General features: G+C 48.1%; 1 protein-coding gene across 6 annotated transcripts in view; it reads right to left on the bottom strand.

Moving 5' to 3' along the window:
• LOC137367435 (lysyl oxidase homolog 3B-like) overlaps positions 1-23,171 on the bottom strand; it is a 218,431-nt gene that overhangs the window by 141,317 nt on the left and 53,943 nt on the right. For 4 of the 6 annotated variants that reach the window (XM_068028647.1, XM_068028646.1, XM_068028644.1 and 1 more), the window contains exons 5-7: positions 12,843-12,896; positions 10,350-10,551; positions 8,457-8,637 (exon numbers count right to left, since the gene is read on the bottom strand). In XM_068028647.1, coding sequence (XP_067884748.1) covers positions 8,457-8,637; positions 10,350-10,551; positions 12,843-12,896 — 437 coding nt within the window. The remainder of the gene's footprint in view (positions 1-8,456; positions 8,638-10,349; positions 10,552-12,842; positions 12,897-23,171) is intronic. The other 2 variants (XM_068028648.1, XM_068028649.1) reach the window with 1 other exon arrangement.

Raw genomic sequence — 23,171 nt, 5'->3', positions numbered from 1 at the left:
GGATATTATTGCCATAGAGGGAGTGCAACGAAAGTTCACTAGACTTGTTCCTGGGATGGCGGGACTGTTCTATGAAGACAGATTGGGAAAACTGGGCCTGTATTCTCTAGAGTTTCGAAGAATGAGAGGTGATCTCATTGAAACCTACAAAATACTTAAAGGGATAGACAGGGTAGATGCAGCTAAGATGTTTCCCCTGGTTGGGGAGTCTAGAACCAGGGGATACAATTTAAAAATAAGGGGGAAGCCACTTAGGACCAGATGAGGAGAAATTTCTTTATTTATTTAATTTATTTAGAGATAAAGCACTGAAACAGGCCCTTCGGCCCACCGAGTCTGCGCCGACCAACAACCACCCATTTATACTAACCCTACAGTAACCCATGTTCCCCACCACCTACCTACACTAGGGGCAATTTACAATGGCCAATTTACCTATCACCTGTAAGTCTTTGGCTGTGGGAGGAAACCAGAGCACCCGGCGAAAACCCACGCGGTCACAGGGAGAACTTGCAAACTCCGCACAGGCAGTACCCAGAATCGAACCCGGGTCCCTGGAGCTGTGAGGCTGTGGTGCTAACCACTGTTAGACTGCACCACTGTGCCGCCCTCAAAGGGTTGTGAATCTTTGGAATTCTCTACCCCAGCGGGCTGCGGAAGCTCAGGCATAGATTATGTTTAAAGCAGAGATTGACAGATTTCTAAATACCAATGACATAAAGGATTATGGGAATAGTGTGGGAAAAAAGGCATAGAAGTGGATGATCAGCCATGTTTGTCTTGAATGGCGGAGCAGGCTCGATAGGCTGAATAGCCTACTCATATTCCTATGTTCAACACTCTTGGGTATATCCCACAGTGTGTTTTATGATTGCCTTTAAGAGTGATGTTCCTTTACGATCTTAGTATTCTAATTAGCCAAGTAGCAGGATGCAGTCACATGACTACAAGCCTGAGTCACTCTGCAACTGTTACACCCAGAGTAAGGGTCTGTAAATAGTTTGCTCTGTACTGTATACCATAGTTTAACTGTAATAAATTTGTTTGAGATCTTCAACCAACTGGACTCCACGCATCTCATTTATGTTGCATCAGACAACATAAAGAACATATTACATGGTGGCAGCTGTGGTCAGAAGACAAAGTCTAAGTTGAAGACCACAGGTAAAATGCCCATTCCTAGAGCCACTGGAGAGAAAAGTCAACAAAATTACTGGCTCAAACAGTCAAAAAAGAACTTACCTCAAGCTGTAGAAGAGAGCTCAGAACCGGCTGCAAGTAAGTCAGGTGAGTCATTGTGCCAACAGTCGAGGAACACTGGTTTAAAAAAACAAGCTTTGAAGTGCTTAAAAGCTTGATTTTTTTTTCTAAGGACTCCATTTAAAAAGAAACAAAAGACCTGACTCCTCTCCAAGGCTGATCGACATCCAATTGCAAAAAGCATGGGAAAACCCTGATCACTGCAGAGCCTTCATCCATGCAGCCAAAGTTTTAAAAAAATTCATTAAATAACTTGAGTGTGAAGAAGTGCTTCCATTCACGCAGCCACAGCTATATAAATACCATTAAACCACTCAAGTGTGAACAGCATAAATAGACCCTAGCAAAAAAAGGCAATTGAACTGACTATTGAACAGCTGTGTAAACAGAGGCTTAAGTGGTGCAAGCAAGATAAACAGAGAGCACCACCAAACACCTGCTCCTCTCAATCCAAGCAGCTAGACTAAACAACAGCCTATTCCTTAAAGGGGAAACAGTGCAGAGTCATAGCACAAGTCTTAAAGCAGGTTTTGAGCAAAAAACAGCAGAAAAATAGATACCAAATTTCCTAGCATGAACTGGAAGGCCATGGATATCCTATCCAAGTTCCAACTTTTCAAACAAAGAATGCAGTTAGGCTTCACAGACCAAGTGATTGCAGAATCAGAAAAACAGGCTGCAAAAATACTAATAGCAATTGGAAATGAGGGATTGCACAGAATAAATACCTTAGGCATATCTGAAGAGGACCAGAGATATTCCACAAAGATTTGGAGAGTGCTAGAAGACAAGCTCCGATTACAAGTGAAAGTTAGAATTCACCACCTGGAATTGATGTCCTACGGCAGCAGCCACAGGAATCAAAGAACAAAGAAAATTACAGCACAGGAACAGGCCATTCGGCCCTCCAAGCCTACGCCGCTCCAAATCCTCTATCTAAACCTGTCGCCTATTTTCTAAGGGTCTGTATCTCTTTACTTCCTGCCCATTCATGTATCTGTCTAGATACATCTTAAAAGAGCTATCGTGCCCGCGTCTACCACCTCCGCTGGCAATGCGTTCCATGCACCCACCACCCTCTGCATAAAGAACTTTCCACGCAGATCCCCCCTAAACTTTTCCCCTTTCACTTTGAACTCGTGTCCCCTTGTAATTGAATCCCCCACTCTGAGAAAAAGCTTCTTGCTATCCACCCTGTCTATACCTCTCATGATTTTGTACACCTCAATCAGGTCCCCCCTCAACCTCCGTCTTTCTAATGAAAATAATCCTAATCTACTCAACCTCTCTTCATAGCTAGCGCCCTCCATACCAGGCAACATCCTGGTGAACGTCCTCTGCACCCTCTCCAAAGCATCCACATCCTTTTGGTAATGTGGCGACCAGAACTGCACGCAGTATTCCAAATGTGGCTGAACCAAAGTCCTATACAACTGTAACATGACCTGCCAACTCTTGTACTCAATACCCGGTCCGATGAAGGAAAGCATGCCATATGCCTTCTTGACCACTCTATTGACCTGCGTTGCCACCTTCAGGGAACACCTAAATCTCTCTGTACATGAATTTTCCCCAGGACTTTTCCATTTACTGTATAGTTCACTCTTGAATTGGATCTTCCAAAATGCATCACCTCGCATTTGCCCTGATTGAACTCCATCTGCCATTTCTCTGCCCAACTCTCCAGTCTATCTATATTCTGCTGTATTCTCTGACAGTCCCCTTCACTATCTGTTACTCCACCAATCTTAGTGTCGTCTGCAAACTTGCTAATCAGACCACCTATACTTTCCTCCAAATCATTTATGTATATCACAAACAACAGTGGTCCCAGCAAGGATCCCTGTGGAACACCACTGGTCACACGTCTCCATTTAGAGAAACTCCCTTCCACTACTACTCTCTGTCTCCTGTTGCCCAGCCAGTTCTTTATCCATCTAGCTAGTACACCTTGGACCCCATGCGCCTTCACTTTCTCCATCAGCCTACCATGGGGAACCTTATCAACCACCTTACTGAAGTCCATGTATACGACATCTACAGTCCTTCCCTCATCAATCAACTTTGTCACTTCCTCAAAGAATTCTATTAAGTTGGTAAGACATGACCTTCCCTGCACAAAACCATGTTGCCTATCACTGATAAGCCCATTTTCTTCCAAATGGGAATAGATCCTATCCCTCAGTATCTTCTCCAGCAGCTTCCCTACCACTGACGTCAGGCTCACCGGTCTATAATTACCTGGATTATCCCTGCTACCCTTCTTAAACAAGGGGACAACATTAGCAATTCTCCAGTCCTCCGGGACCTCACCCGTGTTTAAGGATGTTGCAAAGATATCTGTTAAGGCCCCAACTATTTCCTCTCTCGCTTCCCACAGTAACCTGGGATAGATCCCATCCAGACCTGGGGACTTGTCCACCTTAATGCCTTTTAGAATACCCAACACTTCCTCCCTCCTTATGCCGACTTGACCTAGAGTAATCAAACATCTGTCCCTAACCTCAACATCCGTCATGTCCCTCTCCTCGGTGAATACCGATGCAAAGTACTCATTTAGAATCTCACCCATTTTCTCTGACTCCACGCATAACTTTCCTCCTTTGTCCTTGAGTGGGCCAATCCTTTCTCTAGTTACCTTCTTGCTCCTTATATATGAATAAAAAGTTTTGGGATTTTCCTTAACCCTGTTTGCTAAAGATATTTCATGACCCCTTTTAGCCCTCTTAATTCCTCGTTTCAGATTGGTCCTACATTCCCGATATTCTTTCAAAGCTTCGTCTTTCATCAGCCGCCTAGACCTTATGTATGCTTCCTTTTTCCTCTTAGCTAGTCTCACAATTTCACCTGTCATCCATGGTTCCCTAATCTTGCCATTTCTACCCCTCATTTTCACAGGAACATGTCTCTCCTGCACGCTAATCAACCTCTCTTTAAAAGCCTCCCACATATCAAATGTGGATTTACCTTCAAACAGCTGCTCCCAATCTACATCCCCCAGCTCCTGCCGAATTTTGGTATAGTTGGCCTTCCCCCAATTTAGCACTCTTCCTTTGGGACCACTCTCGTCTTTGTCCATGAGTATTCTAAAACTTACGGAATTGTGATCACTATTCCCAAAGTAGTCCCCTACTGAAACTTCAACCACCTGGCCGGGCTCATTCCCCAACACCAGGTCCAGTATGGCCCCTTCCCGAGTTGGACTATTTACATACTGCTCTAGAAAACCCTCCTGGATGCTCCTTACAAATTCTGCTCCATCTAGACCTCTAACACTAAGTGAATCCCAGTCAATGTTGGGAAAATTAAAATCTCCTATCACCACCACCCTGTTGCTCCTACATCTTTCCATAATCTGTTTCCATATTTGTACCTCTATCTCACGCTTGCTGTTGGGAGGCCTGTAGTACAGCCCCAACATTGTTACCGCACCCTTCCTATTTCTGAGTTCTGCCCATATTGCCTCACAGCTCGAGTCCTCCATAGTGCCCTCCTTCAGCACAGCTGAAGTTCATCAGTAGATGCTGTAGCAAGGGCAACAACTGTGATTTTTCAGAAGCTGAGCTGTCAGACCAAATAATGGAGCTGGTGATTGTATCAACATCCATTGAGGCGTTTCAGAAAGACCTCTTTGGGGAAAAGAAAAGTCACAGCATTGATGCACTGCTAGAAGATGGCAAGAAATATGACAACAATATCTGTAAGCACTAGTGCAGCCAACAATATTGGCACGATAACCAGGTTGAAAAGAACAAGCAAGCTGTGTGGTAAGTGTGGTTGGTCCCACTCAACGTGAAATTGTCCTACATTTCGTGACTTGTGCAAGGCATGCAGTGCAAATCAACACTGGGCCCACCTATGCAGGAATTATGGCTCCAAAGATGTGGCCAGAAGCCGCAGCAGGACACAAGTGCAGCAACAGGGCAACAGCAGCAAGGAGAGTGCTAGAGACCTGCACAAACACAAGCCAATACACAAAGTGCACAGCAAAATCTCAGCCAGAAGACGAGCAGGTATTTCACATTGTGAACCTGACACACCATGTTGATGAAGTCAAACAACTGGAAGGTTCTGCCACTATTAGCATCACATGCCCCAAGAAAGCTGGCAAACATACACAGTCAGGGTCAAGATTGACACCGGCGCAAGTGCAAATATCTTACCAGTCCGAATCCTGAAAGACATGTGCCTGTGTTGTTGGAAATCAATGATACAACCAACAACTGCCAAGTTATCTGCATACAATGGGTCACCCATTCCTTGTCGTGGCACACTAACAAATGCAGATATGGCGAGTCGGCATGGAAACCACAAATATTCTACCTGGTAGACACAAGCAGACCAGCAGTGGCAGGACTACTAGCATGTAAGGACCTCAGCATTGTAACCAAGGTCACCAAGGGTACCCGCATTGAGTCACAGTTCCTCCAGGATCTCAGTGGTTCTGGTTTGGAAAGTATCAGCCCCTTCTCAAAGACACCACACCAAGAGAATGAGGATCCAAACATAGGTGGTGTATGTTCTTTGTCAACAGGCAGTGTTTCCTCGCACTCCAGCGACTTAGAAGAAATTGATGTCATTACTGAGAAACAATGACTGGCAGTGGGGATTCCCAAGGGGAAATCTCCAAGGACCGGAACCCACTCGCAGACTCTGGTCAACATCAAATGGTGTAGTCTGGAAATATTTTTAAATATTATTTCCTGGCTGAAGTCTGGCATCTGTGATGTTGGGGACTTCAGGAAGAGGTCGAGATGGATCATCAACTCGGCACTTCTGGCTGAAGATTGTTGCAAATGCTTCAGCCTTATCATTCGCACTGATGTGCCGGACTCCCCCATCATTGAGGATGGGGATATTTGTGGAGCCACCTCCTCCTGTTAGTTGTTTAACTGTCCACCACCATTCATGACTGGATGTGGCAGGACTGCAGAGCTTAGATCTGGTCTGTTCATTATGGGATCGCTTAGCTCTGTCTATCACATGCTGCTTATGCTGTTTGGCACACAAGTAGTCCTGTGTTGTAGCTTCACCAGGTTGACACCTCATTTTGAGGTATGCCTGGTGCTGTTCCTGGTATGCCCTCCTGCACTCTTCATTGCACCAGGGTTGGTCCCTCAGCTTAATGGTTATGTTAGAGTGGGGGATATGCCGGGCCATGAGGTTACAGATTTAGTTGAGTACAATTCTGCGGCTGATGGCCCACAGTGCCTCATGGATGCCCAGTTTTGCATTGCTAGATCTGTTCGAAATCCAGCAAAAACACAACTATAACAAAAGCAAAATACTGCGGATGCTGGAAATCTGAAATAAAAACAAAGTGCTGGAAATACTCAGCAGGTCAGGCACCATCTGTGGAGAGAGGAGCAGAGTTAACATTTCAGGTTTGTGACCTTTTATCAGTTCTGATGAAAGGTCACTGACCTGAAACATTAACAGCACAATTATGCCTTCACTTCTGCTCTCGAGAGAACCGCCAACACCACAACGAGCCAGGTACCACAATGAGGCCAAGTACTTCTCTCCGCAACAGGTCTTCGACCTTGAACCCCAGGTCTTCAGACATGAAGGGTGAGGAGAGGTGATGGACACGCAGAGGCAGAGGAGGAATGAGTTGAAGCAATGTTGATTGGTTCTTTGAGATGATGCGCCAGAAATTTCCAAGAATGACAAGGCCTCAAAGGTTGTCATCTTGAGAAAAACAAGAGTATATTAGCAGGCTGAAGGCAGAGCAACAGAAACTGAATGCAGAGAGGGAGAAACCTCAGGAAAAACACCATTAGATGAGACACAAACTCCCTGAGCGAGAGTTGTCAAACCAGCGAGACGATATACGGACACTTGAGCTTCTGCATGTGTAAATTCCATGATCTCTATCCATGTGTAAATAATTTTGATGTTATTTAATGTTACATATTTTTACTTTTAGCATTCAAGACTTTGCTATGGAAAGAAAGGGGATGTTGTATGAGTGTCTATAAGAGACATGTCCCTTTCAGATCTTAGTATGCTAATGAGCCAAGTATCAGGATGCAGTCATGTGTCTACAAGCATGAGTCACTCTGAAACTGTAACACCCAGAATAAGGTCCTGTAAATAGTTTGCTCTGTACTGTCTCCTCAGGTACTGAAACAGTCCGTATAGAAATGCAGCAAGACCTGGACAATATCCAGGCTTGGGCTGATAAGTGGCAAGTAACATTCACGCCACACAAGTGCCAGGCAATGACCATCTCCAACAAAAGAGAATCTAACCATCTCCCCTTGACATTCAACGGCATTACCATCGCTGAATCCCCCACTATCAACATCCTAGGGGCTACCATTGACCGAAAACTGAACTGGAGTAGCCAAATAAATACCGTGGCTACAAGAGCAGGTCAGAGGCTAGGAATCCTGAGGTGAGTAACTCACCTCCTGACTCCCCAAAGCCTGTCCACCATCTACAAGGCACAAGTCAGGAGTGTGATGGAATACTGTCCACTTGCCTGGATGGGTGCAGCTCCAACAACACTCAAGAAGCTCGACACCATCCAGGACAAAGCGGCCCGCTTGATTGGCACCCCATCTACAAACATTCACTCCCTCCACCACCGACGCACAGTGGCAGCAGTGTGTACCATCTACAAGATGCACTGCAGCAATGCACCAAGGCTCCTTCGACAGCGCCTTCCAAACCCGCGACCTCTACCAACTAGAAGGACAAGGGCAGCAAATACATGGGAACACCACCACCTGCAAGTTCCCCTCCAAGTCACACACCACCCTGACTTGGAACTATATCACCGTTCCTTCACTGTCACTGGGTCAAAATCCTGGAACTCCCTTCCTAACAGCACTGTGGGTGTACCTACCCCACATGGACTGCAGTGGTTCAAGAAGGCAGCTCACCACCACCTTCTCAAGGGCAATTAGGGATGGGCAATAAATGCTGGCCTGGCCAGCGATGCCCACATCCTATGAATGAATTTAAAAAAAAATAATAGATTAGCTGTAATAAACCTGTTTGAGATCTCCAACCAACTGGACTCCAAGCATCTCATTTATGTTGCATCAGACAACATAAAGAACGCATTACACAGTGTAACACTCTCTGGTATCTCTGAGTCTTCACCCCCATTGTTACTTCACTCCCCTGCTGTTGCGTCTCCATCCCTCCCCCCCTCCCACAATCTGGCCCTCCCACACAGCTCTTACCTTTACCCATCCGTGCCCCGGTCAGAGCCTCCTTGGCACTGCCAAACCCGAGCTCACGGCAGACCACGCTGGCAGACAGGACATTCCAGCGGTCATCACAGATGGTGCCCCACTCGTTGCCTTTAAGAATCTCCACTCGGCCCTCTCCAATCCTTGCACCCGCCTTCAGACGCACAAACAGCTGTAACCAAGGGGTGGAGGGAGAGAAAACAGCACCTGTGAGCCTTAGCTGCAGAGATCTGAGCCACAGCGATGGAAGTATAGGGTGCAGGGTAGTTGGGAGGCTGGAGAGATGGTGGTGGACCTACCTTCTGACCCATTGAGGGAGGGGAGACTGAGGGAGGGGAGCTTGAATGAGGAGAGTCTGATCACCAAGTTCCACCTCCTAAACATCACCCTACTCCACCCCTGTCTCAGCTCATCTGCTGAAACCTATTCCAACACATTCCTGGATGGTCTCCCACATTCCACTCTCCGTAAACTTGAGTTCATCCAAAACTCTGCTACCAATTTCGTAACTCGCACCAAGTCCCGTTCCGTTATCACGCCTGTCCCCGCTGATCTCCATTGGCTCCCAGCCAAGCAGCTTCTTGATTTTAAAATTCTCATCCTCTTTTCAAATTGCTCCATAGCCTCACCCCTCCCTATCTCTGGAATCTCCTCCAGCCCCTCAACCCTCCGAGATATCTGCCATCCTCTAATTCTGGCCTCTTGTACATCCCGGATTTTAATTGCTCCACCGTGCCTTCCGTTCCCTCGGCCCCAAGCTCTCCATACCCATACCCTCCCTACACCTCTCTGCCTCTCCACCTCACTTTCCACCTTTAAGACACTCCTTAAAACCTACCTCTATGACCAAGATTTTGGTCATTGGGCGTAATATCACCTAACATCTCACTCTGTGGCTCAGTGTCAATCTCGGTTGATTATCATTCATTGGGATGGTTTTACTGATTCAAAGCGATATATAACTGTTGCTGAGGGAGGGGGAGGCCGAGGGAGACTAAAGGAGGGGGAATGTGAGGGAGGGGAAGACTGAGGAAGGGAGAGAATGAGGTAAGGGGAGACAGAGAGAGGAGAACAGGAGAGCGAGTATGAAGGAGGGGAAGACCGAGGGAGGGGAATACTGAGGGAGTGAGAGAACAAAGAACAAAGAACAGTACAGCACAGGAACAGGCCATTCGGCCCTCCAAGCCTGCGCTGATCTTGATGCCTGCCTAAACTAACACCTTCTGCACTTCCGGGGCCCATATCCCTCTATTCCCATCCTATTCACGTATTTGTCAAGATGTCTCTTAAACGTCGCAAAGAGAGTGAGGAAAGGGGAAACTGAGGGTGAGGAGAATGGGAGGAGGGAGACTGAGGGAGGGGGAGTATGAGGGAGGGGAAGACTGAGGGAATGAATGAGTGAGGAAAGGGGAGACTGAGGGTGAGAAGAATGGGAGGAGGGAGACTGGAAGGAGGGACAGAGGGAGGGTCAGAGCTCCTGCTCCTGTACTATATGTCGGAAGTGTCTGCTTGCAGCTCAGCCAGAGACAGGACAGGATGAGGGACTGAGGACAACAGGTGAAGATGAAAGCCAATTGCAGATAGGAAGAAGAGAAAACTGGAACGATATCAATGGAGACAGTACATCAAAACTGTCACATCTCTCGCTGGGTGAGCTGGAGGGTCTGACACTGCCCCACCCCTTTTTGATGCTGCTGTTCCCACCCACCATTACCTCCCCTCCCTCCCCACACTCCCCCTCTCCCTCCCCTCCCCCACATTCCCCCTCTCCCTCCCCTCCCCCACACTCCCGGTCTCCCTCCCCTCCCCTACATCCTCCACCACTCTCCCCTCAACCACCCCCCCCCCCCCACTCCCGCAGCCCGCTCCTGCGTTCTCTCTCACCTCGGGCTGCTTCTTCCTCTTGCGCCCATTGCTGAACATGGGTCCAGGGACACAGCTGACGGCGGCTGGCATCTCTCCGTGGCACTGGGCCGTACCATTTCCTTTTACCAGCTCAAACTGACAGAGAGAGAAATGGGCCTCAGTGCCCGCACAGGCGACTGAGTGCGCTCGGTACCTTGGCTGCTGGTGCACTGCCACCATCCTGAAATGAAGAGAGAGAGATTGGTGATGGATGATCAATGATTGGTGGGGTGGAGTAGGGGGATTAGTCAGGGGAGCGGGAATGAGAAGGGGTGTTACACATTCTCTCACAGAGATTCCAACACCAAGTAGGACCGAGTATCTAATTAATGACGGTTCTGGTGGGGGCCCAACAACACAGAGGTCATGAGTTCAAATCTCACCAGGGCAAGGGGTCAATCAATCGGGTAATTTACGGACTGGACCAGACAGGGACCCAGAGCAGATCAAGATTGTTGGAAAAACCCAACTGGTTCATTAACATTCTTCAGGGAAGAAAACCTGCCGTCCTTACCCAGTCTGGGCCTGTACATGACTCCCGTCCCACACCAATGTGAATGAGTGTTTTTTTCACTCTTTTATGGGGATGTGGGCTTCGCTGGCTTGGCCAATATTTATCGACCAACCCTAATTGCCCTTGAGAAGGTGGTGGTGAGCTGCCTTCTTGAACCGCTGCAGTCCATTTGGGGTAGGTACACCCACAGTGCTGTTAGGAAGGGAGTTCCAGGATTTTGACCCAGTGACAGTGAAGGAACGGCGATATAGTTCCAAGTCAGGATGGTGTGTGACTTGGAGGGGAACTTGCAGGTGGTGGTGTTCCCACGTATTTACTGCCCTTGACCTTCTAGGTGGTAGAGGTCGCGGGTTTGGAAGGTGCTGTCTAAGGAGCCTTGGTCCATTGCTGCAGTGCATCTTGTAGATGGCACACACTGCTGCCACTGTGCGTTGGTGGTGAAGGGAGTGAATGTTTGTAGATGGGGTGCCAATCAAGCGGGCTGCTTTGTCCTGACTGGTGTCAAGCTTCTTGAGTGTTGTTGGAGCTGCACCCATCCAGGCAAGTGGAGAGTATTCTATCACACTCCTGACTTGTGCCTTGTAGATGGTGGACAGGGTTTGGGGAGTCAGGAGGTGAGTTACTTGCTGCAGAATTCCCAGCCTCTAACCTGCTCTTGTAGCCACGGTACATATATGGCTACTCCAGTTCAGTTTCTGGTCAATGGTAACCGCTAGGATGTTGATAGTGGGGGATTCAGCGATGGTAATTCCATTGAATGTCAAGGGGAGATGGTTAGATTCCCTGTTATTGGAGATGGTCATTGCCTGGCACTTGTGTGGCGCGAATGTTACTTGCCACTTATCAGCCCAAGCCTGGATATTGTCCAGGTCTTGCTGCATTTCTACATGGACTGCTTCAGTATCTGAGGAGTCACAAATGGTGCTGAACATTGTGCAATCATCAGCGAACATCCCCACTTCTGACCTTATGATTGAAGGAAAGTCATTGATGAAGCAGCTGAAGATGGTTGGGCCTAGGACACTATCCTGAGGAACTCCTGCAGTGATGTCCTGGAGCTCAGATGATTGACCTCCAACAACCACAACTATCTTCCTTTGTGCCAGGTACGACTCGAATCAGTGGACAGTTTTTCTCCTGATTCCCATTGACATCAGTTTTGCTCGGGCTCCTTGATGCCATATTCGAGCAAATGCTTCCTTGATGTCAAGGGCAGTCACTCTCACCTCACCTCTTGAATTCAGCTCTTCAGTCCATGTTTGAACCAAGGCTATAATGAGGTCATGAGCTGAGTGACCCTGGCGGAACCCAAACTGAGCGTCACTGAGCAGGTTATTGTTGAGCAAGTGCTGCTTGAGTCAAGGCTGTGAAATTGGTTTTGAGCTTGAGTTCTCCATCAGCCTTGTGCTGAGGGTTTGGGGGGCAGGGAGAGGGAGGAGGGTGATTCCCTCAGATACCTCTACGATCGGGGACCTCACGCCCATAACAGGAACCCCAACCCCTTCCTCCTGACCTTTGCATGGGTATATCCCAGGGAGAGTGGGCACCTAGATTCTGTACAGGTAGAGCTGGGGAAACCTGCTTGTGCTCAGCTTGTCCGCGTTCCACTGTTCTGGGTTGAAATGGGAGGGTAATAGACACTGCCCAGCACTGGTTGCAGCTCGGGACACCTTCCAAAAGCCTCAGCCAACCGGCAGAGATAGAATAGTTTCCGAGTGGTGTTTGTGGAGAGGGCTCAGTGGGGAGAGAGCTCAGTGAGGAGGGTTGAGTGGGGAGGGGACCCTGTGGGGAGGGGGCCCTATGGGGAGGAGGCTCTGTGAGGAGGAGGCTGTGTGAGGAGGAGGCTGTGTGAGGAGGGGGCTGTGTGGGGAGGAGGCTCTGAGGAGAGGAGGTCCTGTTGGGAGGGCTCTGTGGGGAATGGGGAGAATGATCAATCATCCTCCACCTTCCCCATTTACCTTGGAGCTGAACTCCTGGCTCTCTTTACACTCGCTCTTCGCCTCCGAAAACGCCTGTCGAAAGAAAGGTCAGAACACTAGTGTCATAGTGAGGTCTGTCTGTCCCAGAGGAAACGGCCTGCCCTCCTCCCTCTTCCCTCCCTCCCCACAACTCACTACCCTCCTCTCTCCTCACAACTCATTACCCTCCTCACAACTCACTCCCTCCCTCCTCACAACTCACTACCCTCCCCTCCTCACAACTCACTACCCTCCCCTCCTCACAACTCACTACCCTCCTCACAACTCACTCCCTCCCCTCCTCACAACTCACTACCCTCCCCTCCTCACAACACACTACCCTCCCCTCCTCACAACTCACTCACTCCATCCTCACAACTCACTACCCTCCTCTCTCCTCACAACTCACTACCCTCCCCTCCTCACAACACACTGCCCTCCTCCCTCCTCACAACTCACTACCCTCCTCACAATTCAATACCTCCTTCCTCCTCACACATAGAAACATAGAAAATAGGAGCAGGAGTAGGCTATTCGGCCCATCGAGCCTGCTCCACCATTCATTATGATCATGGCTGATCATCCAACTCAGTAACCTGTTCCCGCTTTCCGCCCATATCCTTTGATCCCTTTAGACCCAAGAGCGATATCTAACTCCTTCTTGAAAACATACAATGTTTTGGCCTCAACTGCTTTCTGTGGTAGTGAATTCCACAGGCGCATCACTCCCTGGGTGAAGAAATTTCTCCTCATCTCAGTCCTGAAAGGTTTACCCCGTATCCTTAGACTATGACCCCTGGTTCTGGACTCCCCCACCATCGGGAACATCCTTCCTGCATCTACCCTGTCAAGTCCTGTTAGAATTTTATAGGTTTCTATGAGATCAAAGAACAAAGAGCGAAGAACAGTACAGCACAGGAACAGGCCATTCGGCCCTCCAAGCCTGTCTAAACTAACACCTTCTGCACTTCCGGGGACCGTATCCCTCTATTCCCATCCTATTCATATATTTGTCAAGATGCCTCTTAAACGTCGCTATCGTACCTGCTTCCACCACCTCCCCCGGCAACAAGTTCCAGGCACTCACCACCCTCTGTGGAAAGAACTTGCCTCGCACATCCCCTCTAAACTTTGCCCATCTCACCTTAAACCTATGTCCCTTAGTAACTGACTCTTCCACCCTGGGAAAAAGCTTCTGACTATCCACTCTGTCCATGCTGCTTATAACTTTGTAAACCTCTATCATGTCGCCCCTCCACCTCCGTCGTTCCAGTGAAAACAATCCGAGTTTATCCAACCTCTCCTCATAGCTAATGCCCTCCAGACCAGGCAACATCCTGGTAAACCTCTTCTGTACCCTCTCCAAAGCTTCCACGTCCTTCTGGTAGTGTGGCGACCAGAATTGCACGCAATATTCTAAGTGTGGCCGAACTAAAGTTCTGTACAGCTGCAACATGACTTGCCAATTTTTATACTCTATGCCCCGACCGATGAAGGCAAGCATGCCGAATGCCTTCTTGACTACCTTATCCACCTGCGTTGCCACTTTCAGTGACCTGTGGACCTGTACACCCAGATCTCTCTGCCTGTCAATACTCCTAAGGGTTCTGCCATTTACTGTATACTTCCCACCTGCATTAGACCTTCCAAAATGCATTATCTCACATTTGTCCGGATTAAACTCCATCTGCCATTTCTACGCCCAAGTCTCCAACCGATCTATATCCTGCTGTATCCTCTGACAATCCTCATCACTGTCCGCAACTCCACCAACCTTTGTGTCATCCGCAAACTTACTAATCAGACCAGCTACATTTTCCTCCAAATCATTTATATATACTACAAACAACAAAGGTCCCAGCACTGATCCCTGTGGAACACCACTAGTCACATCCCTCCATTCAGAAAAGCACCCTTCCACTCCTACCCTCTGTCTTCTATGACCGAGCCAGTTCTGCATCCATCTTGCCAGCTCACCTCTGATCCCATGTGACTTCACCTTTTGTACCAGTCTGCCATGACGGACCTTGTCAAAGGCTTTACTGAAGTCCATATAGATAACATCCACTGCCCTTCCTTCATCAATCGTCTTTGTCACTTCCTCAAAAAACTCAATCAAGTTAGTGAGACACGACCTCCCCTTCACAAAACCATGCTGCCTCTCGCTAATAAGTCCATTTGTTTCCAAATGGGAGTAAATCCTGTCCCGAAGAATCCTCTCTAATAATTTCCCTACTTATGACGTAAGGCTCACCGGCCTATAATTTCCTGGATTATCCTTGCTACCCTTCTTAAACAAAGGAACAACATTGGCTATTCTCCGGTCCTCTGGGACCTCACCTGTAGCCAATGAGGATGCAATGATCCTCCCTCACTCTTCTGAACTCCAGCGAATATAATCCTAACCGACTCAATCTCCCCTCATACGTCAGTCCTGCCATCCCAGGAATCAGTCTGGTAAACCTTCGCTGCACTCCCTCTAAAGCAAGAACAATCCTTCCTCAGATAAGGAGACCAAAACTGCACACAATATTCCAGGCCTCACCAAGGCCCTGTATAATTGCAGCAAGACATCCCTACTCCTGTACTCGAATCCTCTCGCTATGAAGGTCAACATACCATTTGCCTTTTTTACCGCCTGTTGGACCTGCATGCTTACCTTCAGCGACCTGTGTATGAGAACACCCAGGTCTCGCTGCATATTCCCCTCTCTCAGTTTATAGCCATTCAGATAATAATCTGCCTTCCTGTTTTTGCTACCAAAGTGGATAACCTCACATTTATCCACATTATACTGCATCTGCCATGCATTAGTCCACTCACTCAACTTCAGGAGAGGAGCGGGGATTTGGGAGAGGAGCGGGATTCAGGGAGAGGAGCAGGGATTCGGGGAGAGGAGCGGGATTTCGGGAGAGGAGCAGGATTTCGGGAGAGGAGCAGGATTTCGGGGAGAGGAGAGGGGATTGGGAGAGGAGAGGGGATTGGGAGAGGAGAGGGGATTGGGAGAGAAGAGGGGATTTGGGAGAGGAGCGGGGATTCGGTAGAGGAGCGGGGATTCAGGAGAGGAGCAGGGATTCAGGAGAGGAGCGGGGATTCGGGGAGAGGAGCGGGATTTCGGGAGAGGAGCGGGGATTCAGGGAGAGGAGCAGGGATTCAGGGAGAGCAGCGGGATTTCGGGAGAGCAGCGGGATTTCAGGAGATGAGCAGGATTTTGGGGAGAGGAGAGGGGATTGGGAGAGGAGCGGGATTTCGGGGAGAGGAGAGGGGATTTGGGAGAGGAGTGGGGATTTCGGGAGAGAAGCGGGAATTCAGGGAGAGGAGCGGGAATTCGGGGAGAGGAGAGGGGATTGGGAAGAGGAGCAGGGATTTCGGGAGAGGAGAGCGGATTGGGAAGAGGAGCGGGGATTCTGGGAGAGGAGAGGGGATTGAGAAGAGGAGCGGGGATTCTGGGAGAGGAGAGGGGATTGAGAAGAGGAGCGGGGATTCTGGGAGAGGAGGGGGGATTGGGAAGAGGAGCGGGGATTTCGGGAGAGGAGGGGGGATTGGGAAGAGGAGCGGGGATTTCGGGAGAGGAGGGGGATTTGGAGCCAAATCAGAAATCGAAAATTGACATCAGGCTGATGTCACAAATAACAGAGAATACAGGAAACAGAAAGCTGTCTAGGGCGGGTATACTGGCAAACTTTCAATTTAATCTAAATTAATCAATTATAAAATAAGACTTGATCAATTTGTTAGTATAAAAACTAAAAACTCAGCTGGATTTTATAATTTATCATAGACAGAGAGAGAGAGAGACAGAGAGAGAGAGCGAGAGAGAGAGAGACAGAGAGTGAGAAAGAGACTGAGAGAGAGAGAGAGAGAGAGACAGAGAGAGAGAAAGAGACTGAGAGAGAGAGAGAGAGAGAGAGACAGAGACAGAGAGTGAGAAAGAGACTGAGAGAGAGAGAGAGAGAGAGAGACAGAGAGTGAGAAAGAGACTGAGAGAGCAAGACCAGCAGGGAGGGTATTGGTTCAAATTAGGAGCTGGGAAATTAAAAAGATTCAATCAGGGAATGGAGCAGTAAGGGAGAGTACAAACGCAGAGCAGGACTACAAATATAATTAAAATTGATAGTTTAAACGTGGTACTAATCAGACTGTTAAAGAAAAGGGAATAGAGGGGTTTTTGTAGTTCATGGATAGGCAGCTGTGACCTACACTATGTGGGAACTTCAGGACACTTCATGTGTCCTGGGGACCAAGTATAGGAAGTGTTTTCAGCTGCTTCAGCTTGAACTCAGGACTTCCAAGCTTGGGAGCAGCTGGAGTCACTGCGGAGTATCAGGGAGCAGGAGAGTTTCCTGGATCGTACGTTTCAGAAGGTGGTGACCCCACAGGCAGTAGGAATTCAGGATAGTGTGCGGGTGGTCATCTGGAAGAGTAGGAAGAGGCATGAGGTACAGGAGTCTTCAGGGCGTCTGCGACTCTCAAACCAGTACTCAGCATTGGAGACTGCTGGGAGTGATGATACCCTGAAGGAGTGCAGTCCATACATACGAACATACGAATTAGGAGCAGGAGTAGGCCACTCGGCCCCTTGAGCCTGCTCTGCTATTCAACAAGATCATGGCTGATCTGATTGTAACCTCAACTCCACAAACTCACCTACCCCCAATAACCTTTCACCTCCTTGCTTATCATGAATCTATTTACCTCTGCCTTAAAAATATTCAAAGACACTGCTTCCACCACCTTTTGAGGAAGAGAATTCCAAAGACTCATGACCTTCAGAGAGAAAAAATTTCTCCTCATTTCTGCCTTAAATGGGCGACCCCTTATTTTTAAACAGTGACCTCTAGTTCTAGATTCTCCCACAAGGGGAAACATCCTTTCCACATCCACCCTGTCAAGACCCCACAGCATCTTATATGTTTCAATCAAGTCACCACTTACCCTTCTAAACTCCAGCAGATACAAGCCTAGCCTGTCCAACCTTTCCTCATAAGACAACCCGCCCATTCAGGTATTAGTCTAGTAAACTTTCTCTGAACTGCTTCTAACAAATTTACATCCTTCCTTAAATAAGGAGACCAATACTGTACACAGTACTCCAGATGTGGTCTCACCAATGCCCTGAATAACTGAAACGTAACCTCCCTACTTTTGTATTCAATTCCCCTCGCAATAAATGATAACATTCTATTAGCTTTCCAAATTACTTGCTGTACCTGCATACTAACCTTTTGTGATTCATGCACTAGGGCACCCGGACCCCTCTGCATCTCAGAGCTCTGCAATCTCTTAACATTGAGATAATATGCTTCTTTTTTATTCTTCCTGCTAAAATGGACAATTTCACATTTTCTCACATTATACTCAATTTGTCAGATCTTTTCCCACTCACTTAACCTATCTGTATTCCTTTGTAGCCTCCTTATGTCCTCCTCAGAACTTACTTCCCTACCTATCTTTGTGTCATCAGAAAAATTAGCAACCATACTGTTAAGCAGGCCCCCACCTGCCAAGATTGAGAGACATTAATTTCATCACATAAGCACTGATTTTTAAACTGTTACTGGAGTAAAGAAAGAACTTGTTTTTTAAAAAAAACACCAGAACCTTGACTGGAAAGACATTTGCATCGTAACAGACAGTGCTTGGAAAGGACAAAGGGGCCACTCCCTGCTCCAATTTAATCCACAGTGGACTTTTGATTACCAGACATTGAAGGTGGAGAAACTAGCATTCCAGGTTAACTGCAGAAACCCTCAACTCATTTAAAAGGTACCTGGACATGCACCTGAAGTGCTGTAACCTGCAAGACTACGGACCAGATGCTGGAAGGTGGGATTAGATTGGGCGGCTAATTTTTCCAGCTGGCATAGACACGATGGGCTGAATGGCCTCCTTCTGTGCAGTAATTTTTCTATGTTTCTAAAAGAGGGATAAGGTGCAAAAGGTGAGATTGTTGGACAGTACTAGAGAAGGGAATAGTTCTGTGATAGATGGGAGTGGACTGAGAAGGACTATGGAATGCAAAGACAGGATTACAATGCATGGGTGTAAATGCACAAAGTGTGGTGAATAAAGTTGGTGAGCTACAAAGACACATAGCAGTACAGGAATATGACGTAGTGACAATAATGGAAACATGGCTTACAAATGGTGAGGACTGGTTGCTTAATATATAAGGATATCAAGTGTTCCGAAATGATACAGAAGGAAAAAAATGGAGGTGGGGTGGCAGTGGAAGACGTGGTAGTGTTGGAAAGGGAGGATGTCCTTCAGGGGGCAAAGACAGAATCCATTTGGTTAGAGTGGAAGAGCAAAAGGGATATGATCACACTACTGGGGGTATTCTATAGGCCTCCAAATAGAGAGAGATATAGAGGAGCAAATCTGCAGGGAAATCACTGAGATGTGCAAGAACTATAGAGTGGTGATATTGGGGCAATTATCAATTGGGATAATTTGAGAGTAAAGGGTAAGGAGGAGGACACACACACACACACACACACACACACACACACACACACACACACACACACACACACACACACACACACACACACACACACACACACACACACACACACACACACACACACACACACACACACACACACACCTAACCAGAATTCACATTTATGTGACAAAGAAATACTTATAATCATATAATCTCACGGCACTGAGGGAGGCCATTTGGCCTATTGTGTCTGTGCTATCACTTTGAAAGATCCCACTCCCCTGCTCTTTCTCCTCAGCCCTGCAAATGTTTTGTTTCGAGTATTTCTCCAATTCCCTTCTGAAAGTTACTATTGAATCTGTTTCCACCGCCCTTCCAGGCAGCGCGTTCCAGATCAATGTTACGTCTAGGTGAGGAGGTTGGTCTCAGGCTCATCTCTTCCCCCTTCCTCTTATTTGATCGCAACAGGGTTTATTCCTTTAAAACTGTGGTTGTGTTTACCACCTCCGTGAGTATTTTACCTTTTTCCTTTACTGTGATTGCGAAAGAACCCATCGGACAGATTTTCTTGAGTTTAAACAAGAGGTAAAGTTTATTATACTTAACATTCTAACCCGATTTAAAAATACTAAAAATGTGCTACACATTCACGCACACATTTACACGAGAATCACACACACACAAATAGATTACAGGAGGGAAAATAGATTTGGTGGTTGGATTAAAGTCCAGAATAAATGGAACTTAAATACAGTCTGTAAATCCAATAGTCCTCGGCTGATGCCATATTCTTGAAATCCTTGCTGGTTGAAGTGCACTGTGGTTGGCTTGCTTTGCTCAGCGTTACTTGAAGGTAGAATTATAGTTAGTTCTCTTCCCCTGGTTGCTGGCTGTAGTGGTCTGTAGGCCTGGAGAGTCCCCAGTCGCAGACAGTTTTCACTTGATGTTTTCTGGGGAGGGAGACAGGGGGCAGCAGCCTTCTCAGCTACTGTCCACTCAGTTACTGCCTGTTTGCTTGACTGTGTAACAAAACTTGTGTCTTCAGAGATGAACAGGCGGTCACATGGTTCTTCTCAATCCCCTTTGTTAACTAATTTCTGGAATCTTCTAATGAAATTCAGGGTTCTATATGCCCCAGGGTGTCCATTCACATGTGGAGGGGGTTGGCTGTTTCAAAGTCAATGGGTGGGGATGGCTTTGACTGCCGTTGAAGCCATTCTAGGTAATTCAATCACTTTCCTGGCTGGGCTTCTTGTTAGACTTTTTGTCTCCAGTTCAATTTCCTGGTATTTCAGATATAAATGGCAGTGGCCATCTTGGCTGCTAGTTATTTTAAAGTTACTTGCAGGGTTTTTTTTTTCCATTAAATGTCTAAAGTAAGTTTCCAACCGATGAAATGAATATGTCCCATTTGGCATATAGGGTTTTCCTGACATCATAATAACTCACTGTGGAAAAAGAAATTTTCTCACGTTGTCTCTGGTTCTTGTTGCTATTTGCATTTCTATAGCGCCTTTCACGACCTCAGGGCACCCAAAGGAACTTTACTGCCAATGAGGTACATATGAAGGTAGGCACTGTCATAATGCCTGAAATAAGGCAGCCAATCTGAGCACAGCAAGATCCCACAAACATCAATGTGAAAATGCCCAGGTTATCTGTATGTTTTTAGTGATTTTGGTTGAGGGATAAATATTGGCCAGGACATCAGGGAGACCTCTCCTGCTCTTATTCAAATAGTGCAACAGGATCTTTTACGTCCACTTGAGAGGGCAGATGGGACCTCAGTTTAATGTGTCTTCCGAAAGACTGTACCTTCGACATTGCGGCACTCCCTCAATACTGTACTGGGAGTGACAGTCTGGATTTTGTGCATCAGTCACCGGAGTGCGGGGCTTGACCCCAGGACCTCCTGATGCCAAGGTGAGAGTGCTACCCACTGAGCTGCGGCTGTCACTGTCTGGGGAGTCTTCACGGAGGCGGGAGTGAAATGGGTTTCGAGCCTAAGAGATTGGGAGAGGTAACCGAAAGCTTGGTCAAAGAACTGGGTTTTAAGGGAAAAAGGGTGGAGAGAGGGGGAGAGTGTTTAGGGAGGGAAGTCCGGAATTTGGGACCTAGGTGGTTGAAGGTGTGGCAATCAGTGGTGGAGTGCAAGGTCAGGTTGGGGTTAGAGGATCAGAGAGTTTTCAGGGAGACAGTTGTGGGTTGGAGGAGGTTACAGAGATAGGCAGGAGTGAGGCTATTGAGGGATTTAAAGACAAGGATGAGGATTGTTGATATTGAAGCACTGGGGATTGGGAGCCAATGTAGGTCAGCGAGCACAGGGCTAGACCAAAAGAAATAGGAATCATCTGCAAACTTGGAAATACAACTCTCTATTCCTTCATTCCAGTCATTGATATATATGGTGTGACCCCAATCCCCCACCCTGTACAGATCCCTGTGTGTAGAACATTCTCCTGGGCTCTGTCCTGTCTCCCTCTTGTACAATCACCTTGCCCATCTGTCCTGTGTCCGTCTTTCTCCGACATGGAGCACGGATACAGCCTGTGAAAGACATGGAGACACCATCACATCCTTGGGTTACTGAACCTCAGCCAGGATTGTCCTGGTTGCTGTGCAGGAGACGTGAGGATGGGATTGAGATTCAGATGTCCTGGATTAATCCTCCTGCCTTCAAGCTTCAGATTGGTGGTATTTTAAACCAATCTCTGTTGATTGGAAGGAACATTGACCAGGAATACACACTGGAAAATCCAGCTCTCACTGTTCTGGGATACATGGGGAACTGAGGAATTTGAGAATGGGAGCTGGGGTCATCAAACTGCACACCAGCAAAGTGATTGCAACTTCCCGAGCAGAGTAAACTGCAGTGAGAATGGGGGGAGATCAGAGAGGGAAGTGTTTCAACCCCCTCACAGACCATGTCCACTCTCCCCTATCATAGACTCTACCCTCCCATTTAATCCCCTCCCACAGCCCATGTACACACAAGATTGGGAGAGGACGGGATTGGACTAGAGCAGGATTGGGGCAGAGTGGGATTGGGGGGGGCGGGGGATTGGGGGAGGGGGGTTGGGGGAGGATAAGGGGGATGAGGGAAGGGGATGGGGAGGGGGATTGGGGAAGGGGGATTGGGGGAGGGGGGTTGGGGGAGGATAAGGGGGATGAGGGAAGGGGATGGGGAGGGGGATTGGGGAAGGGGGATTGGGGGAGGGGGGTTGGGGGAGGATAAGGGGGATGAGGGAAGGGGATGGGGAGGGGGATTGGGGAAGGGGGATTGGGGGAGGAGGATTGGAGGAGAATTGGGGGAGGGGGATTGGGGGAGAATTGGGGGGGAGGGGGATTGGGGGAGGATTGGGTGGAAGGGAATTGGGGGAGAATTGGGGGGCAGGGGATTGGGGAGGGGGGATTGGGGAATGATTGGGGGGAGGGGGATTGGGGGAGAATTGGGGGGAAGGGTATTAGGGGAGGGGGATTGGGGGAGAATTGGGGGAGGGGGATTGGGGTGAGGGGGATTTGGGGGGATTTGGGAGTGAGTGGGTTTGGGGTGAGGGGGATTAGGGGAGGGCGATTGGGGGAGGATTGGGGGGGAGGGAGAATGGGGAAGGGGAGGGGGTTTAGAGTGGGGGTGCAATGCTGCTCACAGCTGAATTGCCTGATCATCCTCATGCTGTAACTTACAGGTGTAGACTGGGCACGAGGACACGGAGTCAGGGAATGGCCGGACTCTCTGGGGAACTAGACCTGAGTGGGTTTCAGCAGGAGCAGCCTCAGCTCTTAAATGAGTAAAGACAGTCGGTGTGAAAGGAATCCTAGTGGGACTCAGTGCCAATCCCAGAGTAAATCACACAGCTGCACAGACCAGTGAGTGCCTGTGA

Source organism: Heterodontus francisci, chromosome 1 (assembly GCF_036365525.1).
Source record: "Heterodontus francisci isolate sHetFra1 chromosome 1, sHetFra1.hap1, whole genome shotgun sequence".
NCBI lineage: Eukaryota > Metazoa > Chordata > Chondrichthyes > Heterodontiformes > Heterodontidae > Heterodontus > Heterodontus francisci.
The sequence above is the reverse complement of the archived record's forward strand: the minus strand, read 5'-3'. Positions and strand labels throughout refer to the sequence as shown.